General features: G+C 36.2%; 1 protein-coding gene across 2 annotated transcripts in view; it reads left to right on the top strand.

Moving 5' to 3' along the window:
• LOC126253149 (uncharacterized) overlaps positions 1 to 16,553 on the top strand; it is a 49,059-nt gene that overhangs the window by 804 nt on the left and 31,702 nt on the right. The window contains exon 1 of one of the 2 annotated variants that reach the window (XM_049954293.1): positions 36 to 105. The exons of the other annotated variant lie outside the window; for it this stretch is intronic. Within the exon in view, the coding sequence (XP_049810250.1) occupies positions 51 to 105 (55 nt within the window). The 5' untranslated portion in view covers positions 36 to 50. Of the gene's footprint in view, positions 1 to 35; positions 106 to 16,553 lie in introns of those variants that run through there. 2 annotated transcript variants of the gene reach the window in all.

The raw sequence follows: 16,553 nt of genomic DNA, 5'->3' as shown, positions 1-16,553 counted from the left end.
AATTATTTCTTCATGTTGACTAAACAAATCCAAAGGTGAAGATTCACTGAATGAATGCAGTGCTGGCAGGACAAGAAAAGAGGCCCGCAGATATTCGAGGAATGGGTTAGTGTTTTGAATAAATTAATCATAGTAATATAAACTCGAGTATTAAATTCTCAATATGAAAAAACTCACAAAACCAAGTTTACCCACTAGTTGGGATTTTTAAAAAAAATCCAGATTTTTCTCAACTCTGATAGTTATTTAAAAACAGGATTACCCTTATGGCAGTAAATTTAAATTTTTCTCATCTGTTTCTGTGGGAAAGACCGCATGGGGAGAGAGATAGTTAATTGTGAAACAACTGGTTAGAGAAAACCATGCAATATTGAAGGTTGTATCTGTTTATGTGCAAAAGTCATAATTTGCTTCCTGCATTTGGAATCGAGGAACTTTTGACTTCTAGAATAAATATTTATTCTGCAGTGGAGTGTATATGATTGGATCTTCCTGGATGATTAGAGCTGAATGCAGGTGACCATCTGAAGGTATTTGGGGATAGTTATAGCAAAAATTTTGGACTGAAAGGATTTTCCTTCATTCTGATAATGAGTTGTCGGGTAGAGAGGTTCCCACAGCTTGTTGCTCAGTACAGGCCCATATTGCTGATCTGGCAAAGTTCTAATAGTGGAGGACTTGTGACAGACGCCTCGAAAATGTTCTCTCACATCCCTCGACCAGTTGAAGTGTGGAAGGAAGATCACATGATGCCTTGGTAGATGGTAGCAGAGTACTGGGCCCAGGCAAGCTCGATCTCTCTGCAACAGGATCCCAAACTACCAGTAGAGCCTACATATTTTCCTGCAGCCTCTTGGTCCTCTATTCTCTGGCCATAATGCTCCATTCAAACAGTTTGTGTCTTCCCTAGGTGCATCCTATGTACTTCCAATTATTGAATAAAAGCATATCATTGTTGAACAGAATTTTTCTGCTCTTTTTACTTAAGAACTTACTTCCACTGGGTGTCCTCCTCCCTCCCCTGCCCCCCCCCCCCCCTCCAAACCCTCTTTCCAGTACAACCGTGTGCCAGACCAGGACACGAACCCAGGACCTTTGCCTCTTGTGGGCAAGTGCTCTACTGACTGAGCCATCCAAGCATGACTATCAACCTCCATCAGAGAAGAGGTAGCTGTGAATGCGAGTCTAGAGTTGTGCATGGATAACTCAGTTGGTAGAGCACTTCCTCCACGTAAAAGAAGGGTCTGTGTGAGGGTTGCATTAGAGAGAGAGAGAGAGTGTGTGACCTTTTTTTGAGGAAGGCCATACTGGCCAAAAGCTTATTTGTGACAGTCTCTTTGTTTTGTCGATCTGTGACTTAGCATCTCTGCCATTTGGTGAGTAGCAACTTTCCTTTTCGTTATACTGTTACAGTGGAGTAATTTCAGACTTCTTATACCAGTAATCCACAAGTCACTTTTGGTGTATTGTTGTGGGTAACCAGATGTATCCATCCACCTGCTGCAGTCTGCATCCTCCAGTGAAATTTTTTCTGGAAAAAAAAATCGCTTTTGTTTGTGTCTCAATCTTCGCTCAGTGTATAGAGAACAGTAATAGGTTTATTGAATCGTGATAATATCAAATAGTTCCATGCTCAATCAAATAAATAATTAAAAAAAAATAGCAGCAGCACTTCTGGTAACTTACATTTCTTTAACCATAAACTTTGATGTAGATTCCGTCAGACTACGCATTTCTCGTAAATTGCTTATTTTGTACTTGTTTATTGCTAACACTATGCCCAAGCATTGGTGAGAAATTTTGTCTGATTGCTATATTTTACTAGCATTTGTATGCAGTCCACCACACTTGGATTTCCATGCAGAGTTTACAGGATAGTCAACATTTTTGTGATGCTCTCAAGTTGAACGTATGTCACTGTCACCCTTCTTGTATTGCTTGCACCTCTCCTCTCAGTCAAATCTCATGTGCGTCCCACACACTCAAGTTGTATTCAGATATGTTATGAAAGTATTTGTAGACAGTGTATAAACAAATGAATTCACTATTTTTTTCCACTGGACGCACTTCACTCATGATTGAACCACATTTGTTCTCATCTCCTTGCATTTTTATTACAAACAGTAAAAGTTTCTTTAGTGCTGTTGTATCTCATTTTTACAATCTTATTGAGACTGATTGTTTTGATAAGCTTTCTTATTTCATAAATATCAGAACTATATTGAAATATTTCTTTTTGCTTACTTGCACTGTTTTGTTAGGCCTAGTATTCTTTGAAATAGTGCCAGTCAAGATATTCCTAAGCAGAAACATGTGTTTTTGTTCAATTGTACTTCTATGTGAATGACACAAGGTCATAGCATGGCATAACATGTCTCCCTTTATTATTATTATTATTTCTTTACTTTCTCAGACGTTAAGTCTGGTTGAGAATGGAAAGTGACGCGGACCTTGATCAAGCGTCACTTCCTATTAACTGTACGGTATGTGTTATATTGCATTTAGGAACTTTCGGGTAATTGAACATGTATCAATAATTACGGATTTCTGTAGTTGTATATATATGTTTGGATGTAGCTGTATTGCACTGATGTACTGGTGGATATTGTGTGGTATGACTCCTGTAGTTGATAGTATAATTGGTATGATGTCAACTTTATCCTGATGCCACATGTCTTTGACTTCCTCAGCCAGTTGGATGTATTTTTCAATTTTTTCTCCTGTTTTCTTTTGTATATTTGTTGTATTGGGTATGGATATTTCGATTAGTTGTGTTAATTTCTTCTTTTTATTGGTGAGTATGATGTCAGGTTTGTTATGTGGCGTTGTTTTATCTGTTATAATGGTTCTGTTCCAGTATAATTTGTATTCATCATTCTCCAGTACATTTTGTGGTGCATACTTGTATGTAGGAACTTGTTGTTTTAAAAGTTTATGTTGTAAGGCAAGCTGTTGATGTATTATTTTTGCGACATTGTCATGTCTTCTGGGGTATTCTGTATTTGCTAGTATTGTACATCCGCTTGTGATGTGATCTACTGTTTCTATTTGTTGTTTACAAAGTCTGCATTTATCTGTTGTGGTATTGGGATCTTTAATAATATGCTTGCTGTAATACCTGGTGTTTATTGTTTGATCCTGTATTGCAATCATGAATCCTTCTGTCTCACTGTATATATTTCCTTTTCTTAGCCATGTGTTGGATGCGTCTTGATCGATGTGTGGCTGTGTTAGATGATACGGGTGCTTGCCATGAAGTGTTTTCTTTTTCCAATTTACTTTCTTCGTTTCTGTTGATGTTATGTGATCTAAAGGGTTGTAGAGGTGGTTATGAAATTGTAGTGGTGTAGCCGATGTATTTATATGAGTGATTGCTTTGTGTATTTTGCTAGTTTCTGTTCGTTCTATAAAGAATTTTCTTAAATTGTCTACCTGTCCATAATGTAGGTTTTTTATATCGATAAATCCCCTTCCTCCTTCCTTTCTGCTTAATGTGAATCTTTCTATTGCTGAATGTATGTGATGTATTCTATATTTGTGGCATTGTGATCGTGTAAGTGTATTGAGTGCTTCTAGGTCTGTGTTACTCCATTTCACTACTCCAAATGAGTAGGTCAATATTGGTATGGCATATGTATTTATAGCTTTTGTCTTGTTTCTTGCTGTCAATTCTGTTTTCAGTATTTTTGTTAGTCTTTGTCTATATTTTTCTTTTAGTTCTTCTTTAATATTTGTATTATCTATTCCTATTTTTTGTCTGTATCCTAGATATTTATAGGCATCCGTTTTTTCCATCGCTTCTATGCAGTCGCTGTGGTTATCCAATATGTAATCTTCTTGTTTAGTGTGTTTTCCCTTGACTATGCTATTTTTCTTACATTTGTCTGTTCCAAAAGCCATACTTATATCATTGCTGAATACTTCTGTTATCTTTAGTAATTGGTTGAGTTGTTGATTTGTTGCTGCCAGTAGTTTTAGATCATCCATGTATAGCAAATGTGTGATTTTGTGTGGGTATGTTCCAGTAATATTGTATCCATAATTTGTATTATTTAGCATGTTGGATAGTGGGTTCAGAGCAAGGCAGAACCAGAAAGGACTTAATGAGTCTCCTTGGTATATTCCACGCTTAATCTGTATTGGCTGTGATGTGATATTATTTGAATTTGTTTGGATATTAAGTGTGGTTTTCCAATTTTTCATTACTATGTTTAGGAACTGTATCAATTTAGGATCTATTTTGTATATTTCCAATATCTGTAGTAACCATGAGTGGGGTACACTATCAAAAGCTTTTTGGTAATCAATGTATGCGTAGTGTAGCGACCTTTGTTTAGTTTTAGCTTGATATGTCACCTCTGCATCTATTATCAGTTGCTCTTTACATCCTCGTGCTCCTTTGCAACAGCCTTTTTGTTCTTCATTTATAATTTTGTTCTGTGTTGTATGTGTCATTAATTTCTGTTTAATGATTGAAGTTAATATTTTGTATATTGTTGGTAGGCATGTTATGGGGCGATATTTAGCTGGGTTTGCCGTGTCTGCTTGATCTTTAGGTTTCAGATAAGTTATTCCATGTGTAAGTGTATCAGGGAATGTGTATGGGTCTGCAATGTAACTGTTAAATAATTTAGTTAGATGTGAATGTGTTGAGGTGAACTTCTTTAACCAGAAATTTGCTATTTTATCATTTCCAGGGGCTTTCCAATTGTGAGTAGAATTAATTGCTTGGGTGACTTCATGTTGCAAAATTATCACTTCAGGCATTTGTGGTATCATCTTGTATGTGTCTGTTTCTGTTTGTATCCACCGTGCATGCCTGTTATGTTGTACCGGGTTTGACCATATGTTGCTCCAGAAGTGTTCCATGTCTGTTATGTTTGGTGGATTGTTTATTTTAATGTGTGTGTTATCTATTGTCTGGTAAAATTTCTTTTGGTTTGTGTTGAATGTTTGGTTTTGTTTCCTTCTATTTTCACTTTTTTTGTATCTTCTGAGTCGTTTGGCTAATGCTTGTAATTTCTGCTTCTTTTCGTCTAATTGCTCTGTCGCTTCTTGTTGTGAGATTTTACCTAACCTTTTTCGTTTTTTTTCCGAGATTTCATTTCTTATAAATTGTGTTAGCTGTCCGATGTCTTTTCTCAGTTTTTCTATTCTGATCTGTAGCCTGTGTTGCCATGCTGGTTTTGTGGGTTTCTTCTGTGTGTTGGTTGGTTCTGATCTTTGCCTAGTGTGTATATTTAGTGTAGTGAGTGCTCCTATATAAACCAGTAGTTGTAACTCTTCCATAGTTGTGTTTTCATTTATTTTGTTGTGTATGATTGTGTTGATAGTTTTTATTGTTGTTTCGACTTGTGGGTTATTTGGTGGTCTATGCAAGAATGGTCTTATGTCTGTATTTGTGTCTTTGTATTCTATATATGTCAGCTGAAATTTTTCTTCTATATCTAACGTGTGTGTCACTTCGTGTTCTATTTGTGCTTGTTCTGGTGGCTGTCTTAAGATTTCGTTTTCCTCTGATTGTTTAATTGGTGCGTGTTGTTCTTTGTTTGTTTGCTCTGGGATGTTTGAGTCCATTACTGTATTTTCTTCTTCTTCTGATTGCACATTATTTTGTTCCAGTATTTGTTGTACTTCTTGTTTGATGTTTTCTAATTCTGACTGGGGTATCCTGTTATTTTTGATTATTACACGGATCTGATCAGCTAGTCGTTGTTCTGTTAAAAATTTTAATTCTGGGTATCTGGTAATAAATGTTGTGTATACTTGTGATCTGTATCCAGTTGTGTTGGTTCCTAGGTTTGTTGCTTGGTAATAACAGAACATGAGGTGTCGATTAACTTCATCTGACCATCTCATCCTCTGTCTTTGTTTTCCTTCTAGGGTGGTTGCAGGAAGCATATCCTGCAAAACACCTCTATTTGGATTTAAATCATTTTCCAGTTGGCTAGCAGTGTCGTTACAATTGTGGGCGGGCATAGGGTTCAAGCGTCGTCCCCGACCATGACGGCGCTTGTCCGAGGCTTCTTTAGTTCTGTCCTGAACCAACTAATCACACTAAAAGGGGGGTTAGCCCTATTAGTGGTTTGTTCTTTTCGTCGCCTTTTACGACTGGCAGAACATACCGGAGGCCTATTCTTTTCCCGGGCCTCCACGGGGATTATTATTATTATTATTATTATTATTATTATTATTATTATTATTGGCCTAATGGAATACTGAGCTATGAAAGTCCAGCATGGACATGTGCCTCAGGTGAAGTTTTCAGCCCACTCAGTGACATACGACAACGTTTCTCAGTATTCCAGGGACAAGAAAAGTAAATATGATTGAAATAAACATAATACCAATGGCTTTGTATATGACAGTCCACTAATGATTAGGGTTAGAGAATTGTGTATGATCTCTCACTTAAAAATCTGCATCATGTGAAGCCCCAGTGTGCTGCAATCAGAACCTCTAATATCCTGGTATGGTAGCAAAGAGCATTATATTGTCTACGTGCATGTCCAAAGAGCATCAACTTTGGTTTCTGGAGGACTGAAACAGAACTGAATACAAACCAATTCAATCATGTCTGACAGGTGGCATGACAGGTAAATTTGCAGACAGCAAAAGCATGAGGAATTCATCACTTTAAGCCAAGCAGTATGTTGTTGAAATGTGTCATTGGCAGTTGTCAGAAAGAAAAGCTCTATCTGTGGCTCTAAAGTTTCCCTGATGTAGGTGTTATTGTTCGTATTATCTTCACTATAAAAAAGTCCATAATGTGTGTTGTAACCACTAGTGTACCAAACATCAGATTTGGTATTTGTCCAGTGTACCACTCAATAATTCATGCTGTGAGATTAATCACCACAATAGCATCTAACATTTAAGTAGCCATCTCTAAGGAACAAATGTCAGTACAGTCCAGAAACATTAGATTTCATCACTCAGCATTCCAGTGATGCTGTTCAAATGTCTTTTGCATTGTGATGTGTTCATTGATTTAATAGCTTTCAGTTATACAGTAGAGGAACTCCATTTCTTCAATAGACATTGGGGCCATATGCCAACAGCGAGTCTGTTCAGTCAAAACCCCTTGTTGCTTTTTTCCAAGTGTTTAGTCCATATTCAACTAACCAATTTTGGTTTATTTTTAGACTTTGATTCCAAGATTTATGATTTTTTAAATATATGATGTTCACAGTTATAAATACTGCAAATACTAACAGCTTTTGACCATTCCAGTTTTTTTCTCTCTCTAAGTGTATGAAATTGTCCAATTTAAAAAAAATAGATTTAAGTGCAACTGCAAAATGATTGGAGCTACATAATTGTGCTTTTATTTGATTTGCAAGAGAACACGACTGCGAGATTACTTTAATCTTCCCAAAAATATTATTTTCAAATTTTTTTCTTTGAAAAATACACATTTCTTACATATTTGTTTGCAAAAAATGGAAAATCCGTGATGAAATAACAATAATATTAAGATAGATTGCTACTCCCCGCTTACAGGAGGCACTGAACAGCAGACAGGCACATTAATAGTAGACGGTTAGGTTTTAGCTATTGGACAAAGTGGTTAAAGAAGACAGAGAAAACACACACATTCACACTCTATGATCTTCCCCCAATCTCGTGATGTCGCTAAATTGGTCACTACTTGGGGATCTCATGACTTTGACCACTTTCTAGTAATCCTGCTGCTGCCTTCCACCATGAGATAGACCAACTACCACACTGAGTTCAAATTGTCAGCTGGCAGTTGTGTGCCTCTCCGGATACCTTTTCCCCACTTTCTCAGATCTCATCAATAAGGCTGTGCTAGACTTGCCAAACGCATTACTGATGCTACTGGAACTGATGTTCCTCGTGCTACAGGTCCTGTCCATTGCCAGCCAGTGCATGGTGAGCCAGAGACATTGCAATAGTTGTTCAGGATCACCAAGGAGCTTCGTAACATTTAAGCGACATCCTTTACAGACCAACCTTATTACTTTTAAGTGACCTTGTGCTAAAACTAGCTATTCATTACTCAACATTGAGGTTGTCTTTAGCACAGAAAGGGGACACACAATGCTGCAACAAAAAATTTTGACCACTTACCAGTGATATAAAATGTCTAACAGACAGCAAGGTAAAATTTGAAAATAAATTGACAACTACTCCTATTCTGTAGAAGAATTCCTATGTTTGTAATGTGTACAAAGTGGTGGGTAGGAACTGCTAACTCAATCTGTATATCTTGTTTTCATTTCGGGGGAAAAATAATATGGTGATGTTTAAAGTACAAATAGATGTACAAATTAATTTGCAATATGAGTGTAAAAGACTTGTTCCATGTCATGACGATTTATTGTGCAAAATGATTCATGGAACATGAAAGTAACTAACTCTAACTAAATACTGTAAGAAGGAAAGCTGGGAATGCTTCGCCTCAACCCAGGGAACATATATCCCAGATATAGGCTAAGCTCTTTAGTCTACTGAGCTGCAAAGATCCACAATTGTAATGAGTATGTTTATTAAGGATGACCTCTATATTGACAAATTTGCCTACTTTGCGATGGCATTGATCTCCTCTTTTTCCACAGCTGCCTCTCGGACGTGTTAGTGACGAATTGAAGTCACCTCCACTCCTTTGCCTCTTGTCCTTCTGAATTACATAATAAATTGTTTTCCCCTTCCCCCCATCTCCCCCTTCCCCCCATCTCCCCCTTCCCCCCATCTCCCCCTTCCCCCCATCTCCACATCTCCCCCTATCCCCCATCTCCCCCTATCCCCCTCCTCCCCCCTTTTGATGTTATTAAATGGTCAGAAACATTCTCCTACTACAAATATTCCTTCATATCCAATACTTCTGTTATTTCCATCATTTCTACTGTCCAAAGCTTCCCTTTTTATAATAGTAATTATTTAATACTATTTCATGTTTGTCTTTAAAAATCAGAACCACAATAAAGACACATGGAGCTTTCTTTATATACATCACATTCACGCTTCTTGTCACAGTTGGACGTTACACCATAATACAGAATAAAGTTATCTAACCCTGACTTCAATCTTTTCATCAACATTTCTTCAACATTATTAGGAACATCTCTTCAACATCTCACAAAGATTACTTTGATATGTATCATATCAACATTTTCTTGAAACCATCAACTTCATATAATAGATAATTCTGTACACTCTGTATTCGTAGTTAAACTACAGTCAGTTTCAGTATACTCAGGCTCCAACTATTCTTTCAGAAAATGTTACTGTTTCTATCAAGGTTCTTCTCACTTTTGTATTCTGGAAATCAGTTTCTTTGCTTACATAGCATTTATTACATGATGTCATTAGGACAATAATTTCAGAATTGTTTTCATACATGAAATTTCATCGAAAAGCTTTACTTCATTATAAGATTATGGGTCTTCAATCATAATGCAGTTACTCAGTGAATGACAGTGTACAAAGTCTGACCTATCTCTTTAAATTGCTGTAAAATATTTCCAGTGTTATCACACATAAGTTTAATTATCTAGATATGTTTAACAAAATAGGATAAAATATATTTAGCTATTGTGTTTTGTTAAATGGTGCATTTGACATCACTCGTATAATATAGTTTTACTTTCAAAGAAAATATCGACTATCTCTAAGTAATCACATAACTTTTCAATGGATTGTTTATAGAAGAAACATAACACCCACTGGCAAAGGAAACGGGAGATACGTATAGTTTAGACAGTGCAACAAGGAAAATATGATCCCTCAAAATATGTGAATGGAAAGAAAGACAGAAGTTTGGCTGAAATTATCATTCATCAGTGCAAGAAGAAAGAAAAGATAGCAACAGTGATAAGGCAGTAGGGTAAGAATACGAAAGTGGAGGGCTCAAGAACTCAGCTGAGTCGCATCCAATGACAACCACCCACAAATATTGAATCACAAAACAGATTGGCAGAATTAATGATTGTGGTTATTTCCCAAATAAAGCATAAGAAACCTTATCACTGAAAAATTTGTCAAAAAGTGTAATGAACATTGAAGCAATATGCAACATGTTGCAAACATACTTGAATTACTGATAATAAAATACTTTGCTAGACAAAAACTGTAGATAAGTGTATCAAAATCATTGTTCATTCAAATGGAAGAGAGATAGTGTAACTAGAGATAACATAATTTTTAGATACGAAGTGGTAACTGGAGGGAAAAAAAAATATTTTCTGTAAAGGAAACTTATGTTAAAGTGGTGTGTTCCACTTTATTACGAAATGTCATATCCATGACGCATGGAACAAGTATTTAAGTACGTTTGTATCTATGTGTGTATTGATAGATTTAAGAGCGAGAGAAGGAAGATGTAGCCCAGGAAGAGATGAGAAAACAGTGCTGCAACAACTGGAGGCCCTATGTGTGCTAAGCTCATAATATGCAAATAAGTGTACATTCCTCTGGAGGAATTATTTGTACCATAATGCAAAGATAACATATGGCAAACAAAATAATGAAAATAGTAGTAGTAATTACATATATAGAGTAATTTTGAATTCCTAGTCCAGGCTTCTAGGGGTTTTAGAGGGGACTTAGTAGATGAAGTTTTGATAGAGAATCAATGTCCAGAAATATACCGTTTGGATATAAAATGAGTCTGAAAATGCTGTCACTCCACAGTACACACATAAGCTGAGAAGAGGGCACCATCATCAGTCTCCGTTGTGCATATAACATCATCCTTGCAGATTAAAACTGTGTATTGGAATGAGACTCTAACTTGGGACCCTGCCTTTCGCAGGCAAGTGCACTACCAACTGAGCACAATTTTAATCTATCAGGAAGTTCCATATCAGTACACACTCTACTGCAGAGTGAAAATTTAATTCCAGATCACATGACATCTCCATCAGACTACAACAACAGTTATGAGAAATTGATACATTCAAAACTAGTAAAGCTGGCTGTGATGCTCCACTGACATGCTGCATTCTTGTCTCTGAACGGGACATGCTTCGTCACATAGATGAAAACCCTAGCACAAGTACTGGAAACATTGCCCATGCCATAAGCTCCTGCAGCACACAGGTTAGAGCTCATGGTCTCTGCTGTAGTCGTACTGTGAATTGGGAGATTTGAAAGTGATCCGATCACGTACTTTTATCATTTAATGTCATTAGTGTTTTTCTCTTAGTTATCAGATGCACAGTAAGTACATTCTAAACCTTCAGGTTATTCCCTGGTGCAGAGGCATACTTAATTTTTACAACTGACAGTACTACACTATTAATCAGAATACAGGGCTTAACTTTAATTTCATCTTCCCACGTCATACATTCCTTATCACTTCCATTACATTAACTATACTTCAGCATAATCATTAAATTTCTTAAAATATCTTACAACAATAGTCTCCTCCATAATACAAAATAAAAATATTCTGACCATAGCTAATGTATTATTCAAAATATAATAATTTGGTACCTGTTCATAGCTTTCCTGACTTCCATCTTATTACATTTATCACGTTGTATCTATGCAGTCTGAAAAACAGTCCTTTCTCTCAAAACAACTTTCTCCTCAAAAACATGACTGGCATGGGATAAAAAGTTACTTAATGTGACCTCAGGTTAACATACCACGTACTTAATGTTACATAATCTTTGTTGATTTACTTTTTCATAACCATTCTGTTCAAGCATTGATGGCAAATAGTAAGAGAATAAATACAATGTCTGATGCTTGCAGAATAAAACTTTACCTAAATGTGTTACAACAATCCCAAATGTATCCAAAAGTATGAAAACATCTCTGTGAAATCAAAAAGCAAAGAAACTGAACTGACATTAAATGGTATTACTTTCCAAAAATATTTTCAATATAGATACTGTAATAATGTTCCAAATAAGCCTGGATTTCGTCTATCGGTATTTTTCTTTCACACAAAACATGACAGTTTAGAGAACATCTAATGGAAAATTCTAATATTTCCCATCAAAACAGTAAATAGCATATTCTAGTGTATGATCAGCACAGTACTGCTTTTAAGTAATGGCAGACATTTGTCCTTCAAAGCTTTCTACAATACAAACTGAATAAAAAGACAGAGCACAATGTGACTAATTGCTTCATACAAATAATAAAAATCATGGTATGTTTCCAGAACAAAAAATGATTCATTACTCCAGATTAAGGTTGTCTTCAGCACAAAAAGGAATGCACAATGCTGCAACAAAAACATTCGATAACTTACCTAGTGATATAAAATGTGAGAGACAGCAAAGTGAAATTTGAAAACAAACTAAATTAACCCTTAACATCTGTATACTCTTTCTTTTTGGAAAAAAAAGTCTAGAAATTTTCAGGATGTAACCATATGTACAAATTAATTTGCGATGTGAATGTAAAATGGGTCATTCCACTTCATTACGCTGTATTGTGCAAAATTATCAATAAAACATATAACTAACTCATTTTGTAGTATTAATTGTCCTACAACATAGTTCAACTCATAAACAATAAGCATAACAAGGGCAAAAGCATCAGATAATCACCATAAAATACCAATCCTACCATCATATAGGTTTCAGTATTAAATGTTCTTTTGAACCATTAGTTCATTCATAAAATATAGCGTGACATGACAAGAAAATGTTCATAACCAAAAACATAAGTAAAGTCTTTTGCATTATCCGTGATAGACAAATTTTATTATTATTATTGTGTTTTTAATTTTTTTATATATTTACTTCGATGTTTCTTCTTTGAAGTAGGACTATCAGAGGGCTTCTTGGGCTTTTTAATTAACACAAACTGTAGTACTCTAATTTTTTGCACTACTAGTAACCTCTTTATATTTGTTCTTACACAGACGCCACTTAACTTTGAGTATATATTGGTACAGGTTTACTATCAACTATTGCAGTTATTCTTTTCCCATTACAATTTAACTATTGCAGTTATTCTTTTCCCATTACAATTTTGTTCAAATTTATGATCATTTTTGTCAGAATCAGTCAAGCATTCATGTAAATTAGTTACATCATTAGCTATGCTACAATGTTGCTCAGAATTATTACTGCATAATATTTAATTGGACAATGAAATTTGCGAGTTGGAGTTATAAATCAGGGCTGGCTTTTGTGACTATTACATTGTCTGCATGACTACCACCAATTTTTGGACTACTGTTTGCAAACTGACGACAAAACTCAGTTTGATAAATTGTGCACCAATTAAGCTGCAGGCAGTTGCAAAATTTTGATAGCTTTTTGGAAAAAGATAAATTTTTGGATATTTCAGACACTTCTGTTCACACAGGTTGTTTGCAAATGATAGAGTCCAAATAATCTTTAGCAGCTAAGTTTGAAACTGCACCATTGTAAAGTTCAGTGAGAGTTTCATCTTTAATGTTGGCACTCGTTTCATTTCGTCATTAGTGCATTTTACTTAACCCACTAAATCAGGTTGTGATCAAGTTACATCGTTATTTTTCAATGTGCACACTCTCGTTGTTAATTTTGTCATCTGTTCCAAATATTTCCATTATTTCTGTAGTATTATTGTGTTCTGCTTTTCGTGAATTGATTCACATGTGAAACTTTTGTGTCAAGATGTGTTACAGCTTCTAAATTTTCTTCACTTTTGACCTTAATCAATTGTTCCAAATCTTCAATTTTAACCTTAAATCTTCAATTTTAACCTTAATTGATTGTTCCAAATGTAAACTATTGGTTTTGAGTATTAGTTATCTCTTTGATCCACCATTAGTATAAATATTTTTAATTCTGAATCTGTGTTCCTTAGTCATTTTTGATGGCTTTAATCACACTCACATCACCACTTAACTTCAGCTGCTGTTGTTGGTTAGATCACTTCCTTTATTGTCTGTCATAATTACACTGTAAATCGAATGAAAATGGCCAATTCGTATCAGTTCTAATGTGCTGATCGCGAATATCATAAATACAATTCAAAATTAGCTCTAGTTTTCATTTTACACTGTTTTATTACAGTGACATAATTATATACAGATTTTTGTGTTAAGTTTAAAATCAAATATTATAATGCTTTGTCAAAGTCCTAATAACTAGTAACAATGGATTATATTATTGCCCCTGGTCTTACTTGTGTGCAATATTTTGGATATAAACATTTTGAGCCCGCATCTCGTGGTCGTGCGGTAGCGTTCTCGCTTCCCACGCCCGGGTTCCCGGGTTCGATTCCCGGCGGGGTCAGGGATTTTCTCTGCCTCGTGATGGCTGGGTGTTGTGTGATGTCCTTAGGTTAGTTAGGTTTAAGTAGTTCTAAGTTCTAGGGGACTGATGACCATAGATGTTAAGTCCCATAGTGCTCAGAGCCATAAACATTTTGATGCCAATTTTAGTGATCTTTTTGTCTCTCTCCTCTTCAACTTCAGTGACTTTATTAATGCATGTAATAATTTTTGCACATTTGTTTTCAGATTAAATACCAATTGTTCAAGTTGACTGCTATTGAAGTGAACAAAAATGTCATGAGTTTGTGTTAACAGTGCTGACTCATTTTGCTATGTGTGTCTGGAGAAGTGACATTTGTGTCACAAAAACAGTAAATAACTCCATTGATTAAAAAAGCTTACAGTCGTTACTTGCACTGCTATTAGGTATGCAGTTAGGGTATACTAAATATTGCTGCTGTCTCTGAATGGGAAAGCCGAGCTTGTAAGTGTCATTACAGTAAACACCAGAAAATCTCTTCAACCAGGTATAAAGAACATTAAGAATGAACCTGTAGTAGACGCTAAAGAGTCTGCTCCCACCCTTTCACATCAAGTTGGGTCTCATGAAAAGCTTTGTTAAGGGAATGAACCAAGATGGTGACGCGTTTAAGTACTTGAGGCAAAAATTCCCTTATTTAAGTGATGCCAAAGTAAAGGAGGGCATCTTCGTAGGCCCACAGATTAGAGTGCTTTTTGGAAACCATACTTTTGATGGAATCAATACAAGGTGATGAGAAGCATGCATGGGAATGGTTTAAGACAGTCTGTTTAGAGTTCTTAGGGAACAAATGAGCAATAAATTAGAAGGAGCTTGTAGATAACATGTTGTCATCTTATGAAAAACTTGGTTGCAACATGTCATTGAATATGCATTTCTTACATGGTGATCTTGACTTCTTCTTCAAAGATTGTGGTGCAGTAAGTGATGAACATAGGGAGTGATTTCATCAAGATATTTCCCTTATTTGAGAAGAGGTATGCTGGAAAGTGGAGCCCTACTATTTTAGCAGATTACTGCTGGACTGTCATAGGGATGTTCCCAAATATGTGTATAAACGTCAAGCCAAGCAAAAACAGTCATCTTCTGAGTTTATCTCTGAACAAAATAGGCCTATGTAATTGTGTATACTGTTCACATGGACATTGAACATTTGTAACCCTTTATATACATTTGTGACCAGTTAATTTATGTATTTTCTATTGTACTTTACATAGTTCTGGTACAAAGTAGACTTACAAAGTACGAGGGCCGTTCAGAAAGTAACCTCCGGTTGATTTAAAAAAATACACCAAGTTAAATAAAAATATTTTAATATATACATCTTACAACTACATCTTTGCACTATTTTTCTACATAGTCTCCATAGCGATTGAGGCACTTATCGTATCTCTTCACAAGCTTTGAAATTCCTTCTGCATAAAAATCACCCGCTTGTGCCTGGAGCCAGCCTGTGACCGCATCTTTGAGCTCTTCATCGTCATCAAACCGCTGTGACCTGAGCCATTTCTTCAAATGCATGAAGAGGTGATAATCACTTGGCGCCAGGTCTGGGCTGTAAGGTGGATGGTTGATAACGTCCCACTTGAAGGACTCAAGAAGGGCCGTTGTTCTGCGAGCAGAGTGAGGACGGGCGTTATCGTGCAAAAAAACGATACCGGAAGTCAGCATACCACGGCGTTTGTTCTATATAGCCCGTCGTAACTTTTTTATTGTTTCACAGTACACGTCTTGATTAATGGTCGTACCACGTTCCATGAATTCAACCAACAACACCCCTTTGGCATCCCAAAACACCGTTGCCATCAGTTTTCTGGCAGAAAAATCTTGCGAGGCTTTTCTTGGTTTGGTAGGCGAATTTGAATGTGCCCACATCTTTGATTGTTCTTTTGTCTCAGGGTTCACGTACTTAATCCAGGTTTCGTCACCGGTCACGATTCTGTTTAACAATGGTTCTCCTTCGTCCTCATAACGTGACAGAAAGTCTAATGCAGAGGCCATTCTTTGAGTTTTGTGGTGGTCGGTAAGAATTTTGGGCACCCATCGTGCACAGAACTTACGGTAACCCAATCTTGCTGTCACTATCTCGTACAAGAGAGTCTTAGAAATCTGTGGAAAACCAGTAGACAACTCCGACATTGAGAAACGTCGATTTTCACGAACTTTTGCATCAACTGTCTGAACGAGTTCGTCAGTCACCAATGATGGTCTACCACTCCTCTCTTCATCATGAACGTTTTGTCGTCCACTTTTAAATAAACGTACCCATTCACGGACAACTCCTTCACTCATAACTCTTGGTCCGTACACGGTACAAAG

Source organism: Schistocerca nitens, chromosome 4, assembly GCF_023898315.1.
Source record: "Schistocerca nitens isolate TAMUIC-IGC-003100 chromosome 4, iqSchNite1.1, whole genome shotgun sequence".
In the NCBI taxonomy this organism is placed as follows: Eukaryota; Metazoa; Arthropoda; class Insecta; order Orthoptera; family Acrididae; genus Schistocerca; species Schistocerca nitens.
Note: the sequence above shows the minus strand (reverse complement) of the source record. Positions and strands in the feature narration are given on the sequence as shown.